This window comes from Montipora foliosa, chromosome 4 (genome assembly GCF_036669935.1).
Source record: "Montipora foliosa isolate CH-2021 chromosome 4, ASM3666993v2, whole genome shotgun sequence".
NCBI classification, from domain to species: Eukaryota; Metazoa; Cnidaria; class Anthozoa; order Scleractinia; family Acroporidae; genus Montipora; species Montipora foliosa.
This window is the reverse complement of record NC_090872.1, coordinates 42,666,734-42,669,233: the sequence shown is the minus strand read 5'-3', so window position 1 is coordinate 42,669,233 and position 2,500 is coordinate 42,666,734. Positions and strand designations below refer to the sequence as shown.

Sequence of the window (2,500 nt, the reverse complement as noted above, 5' to 3'; positions counted from 1 at the left end):
TGATAATAGATGAAAGAAAAAGGGATAACCGTTCACCTGTGGACGGCTAGCAAAATGGTTTCTACCTCTTTCTCGATACAGTACGGTGATGCAAACATCTTCATTTTCGGTAGGTTTGCAACAAAGCTTACCTCAGCCGTGCGACCCTCCTTGGTCTGTTTCTTTAAGATCAAAAATTATGTATTTGAAGGTTGTCAACTTGTGTAGCTGCGGCTACCAGAGATGGTCAGTAAACTTGAATTATCGGTAAAATGGGTGAAGGGAAATGCACTTTTCCTTTTACTACGTTAAGTTGATAAATGAAAAAGGGATGTAGACCTGTGGAGAGCAAGCAAAGTGTTTTTACCTTTTTAGCAGTAATGCAAATATCTTCTTCATGAAGAAAGGTTAAAGCTTAATTATTATTTTTTTGCCATTGAGATATGGATTGTACTAAATTCGTTGGTGAGCCTTTTCCTCAATATTTTTTACACTGCGTTCAGTTTTGTTCGTTTTTACCCTACATGTAGCTAAAGCAAAGCGTTTGAAGGATGAAAACAAAAATGAGCAAATGAACAGATTTGTCAACAATTTCATGGCAAATCTCTCAGAAGAGGAGAAAAAGCTGCCATTCCTAACCAACCATGCAAGGGCTTTGAGGGCCTATTCAGAAGGCAGTATGCAGAGGGTAAGTAAATAAAAGGAAAAAAAGTAAATATAATGTATTGGTTGCTACCTTCTATAATGCATATTTACCCCATGAATAAGTGCTGTCTTGTTTTTCCATGTCTAATAAGTGTTCAAAAGTGGTGTTTTTTCTATTTTTGGATGATCAAATCCATAGCATGGTGCTGAAGAACGAAACGTAGTATTAATACAATTAAAAACCATCTGATTGTGGCCCTTTTAGATGGATAATACCCGCAATTTAAATAATTGATATTTCTTGTTGTTTACTATAAATGACATTTTTATGCACCTATCCTTGTTCCCCCAATCCCCATAACTTTTGTGAAGGTCCATCCCGAAACCAACTTTAATTTCCATTTCGCCTGGATTGTATAACAACCTTCACAGTAGGTAGTAATAGAATTGTGATTTACTAGTGCTCTTGATGTGAGTAAAATGTCATTATCCTCCTGGAGGATGTCAAAATTGTTTTGGAGGAAAACATTGTTAAAGTGTGTTCTGAAAATCAACGGATGCGTTAATTTATATAAACCTTTATTTTAAATCGTGCAGACAGAGAACCATGGGCAGGTAACAGAAAGACAGCCGTCAGCAGTCATGGCCCTCACGCAACTGGAGGCAGCCTTTCCTCACATTCCCTTTACAACTTTGGAGCAGTTGTTCAGGGAATGTGGGGAAAATGTAAACACTGTGCTTGACCATCTGACGACCAATGAAGCAAGCGGCCAGGCTCAATTACAACAACCCATGTGTACTATGACAGTGGATGATTGTGAAAACCTCCGCCGACTTTCAGCTTTATTTCCACAGTTTTCCAACATGCTGGATGATTGTTTTTCCTCGTTTTCCTTTGATTTTGGTAAAACTGTTGATTTTTTGGTTAGTCTAACTTCATCCTCAACTGGCTCGTCATCATCACCACTATCTTTATCATCACCATCATCACTTGTGTTAAGTTTTTCTGGTGCAGAAGACTCCCTTCCCTCCTCTTCTGCACTTCCAGACCCCCTGTCAAGCTTCTTAAGTTTTCCTGAAGGGCACACAAGTGGCAGAAGGCCATTCAGGTGCCCTCACTGTGGGTACACTTGTGAGGCACAGGATTTCCATTTTTGCCCACATTGTGGGCACCCTCTGGATGGTAGGCCCCGCCTTTGAGCTGTGCAACATTTCTTCTCAACGTGAAAGGAGTTTTTCGTCACTTTTCCACCTTTCCTTTGGCAATACATTTGTGAAAAAATACACCCTCTTCTCTTCACGTTTTGGACATAAGCAGATTCGAACTGCTAGTCCATTGACTGCTTATTAAAGCTCAGCAATTATTTGCATCATTAAAACAATGAGCAAGCGTAGTTATATGAGAGTATGGGTACTTACTTCATGAATTATAGCACAGTCAAGAGTGTGGCTTACTGCTGTTTAGTTTTATTGTGGTAGGTTGTATGAAAAATATGAAATCCTGAACCAGACCCAGACAAGTTAATTAACATTGGAGATGTTTTGAGTGTGTCACTGATTATAATTGTCCTGGCAAGACTTTTCATTTCCGTATGTTAATTCATTCATTCATTTTTATTGTCGCTTTTTGTTGGTCTGGTTCAAAACTTTTCTTTGAGAATTTACATTTGAAAATTTGAGCTAGAATTTAAGCTCGAGTCTATATGTGCATCAGCATAAAAGAATTTTCTTTTTTCAATTTTGTTTCTGGGGACTTTAACACCAAACATGTATACATACGGATGTCTCATGGTTACAGTGCCATAAGATCATTCTGAACAATGACAATCTAAATAGCTTACAAAATGTTAAACAGCTCAGTTACATTCAGTAGTTC

General features: G+C 38.2%; 1 protein-coding gene across 1 annotated transcript in view; it reads left to right on the top strand.

Moving 5' to 3' along the window:
* Nucleotides 1-2,500, top strand: part of LOC138001362 (uncharacterized) — a 3,317-nt gene that overhangs the window by 396 nt on the left and 421 nt on the right. Inside the window, exons 2-3 of the mRNA XM_068848006.1 lie at nt 510-667; nt 1,222-1,807. Of these exons, the coding sequence (XP_068704107.1) occupies nt 510-667; nt 1,222-1,807 (744 nt within the window). The remainder of the gene's footprint in view (nt 1-509; nt 668-1,221; nt 1,808-2,500) is intronic.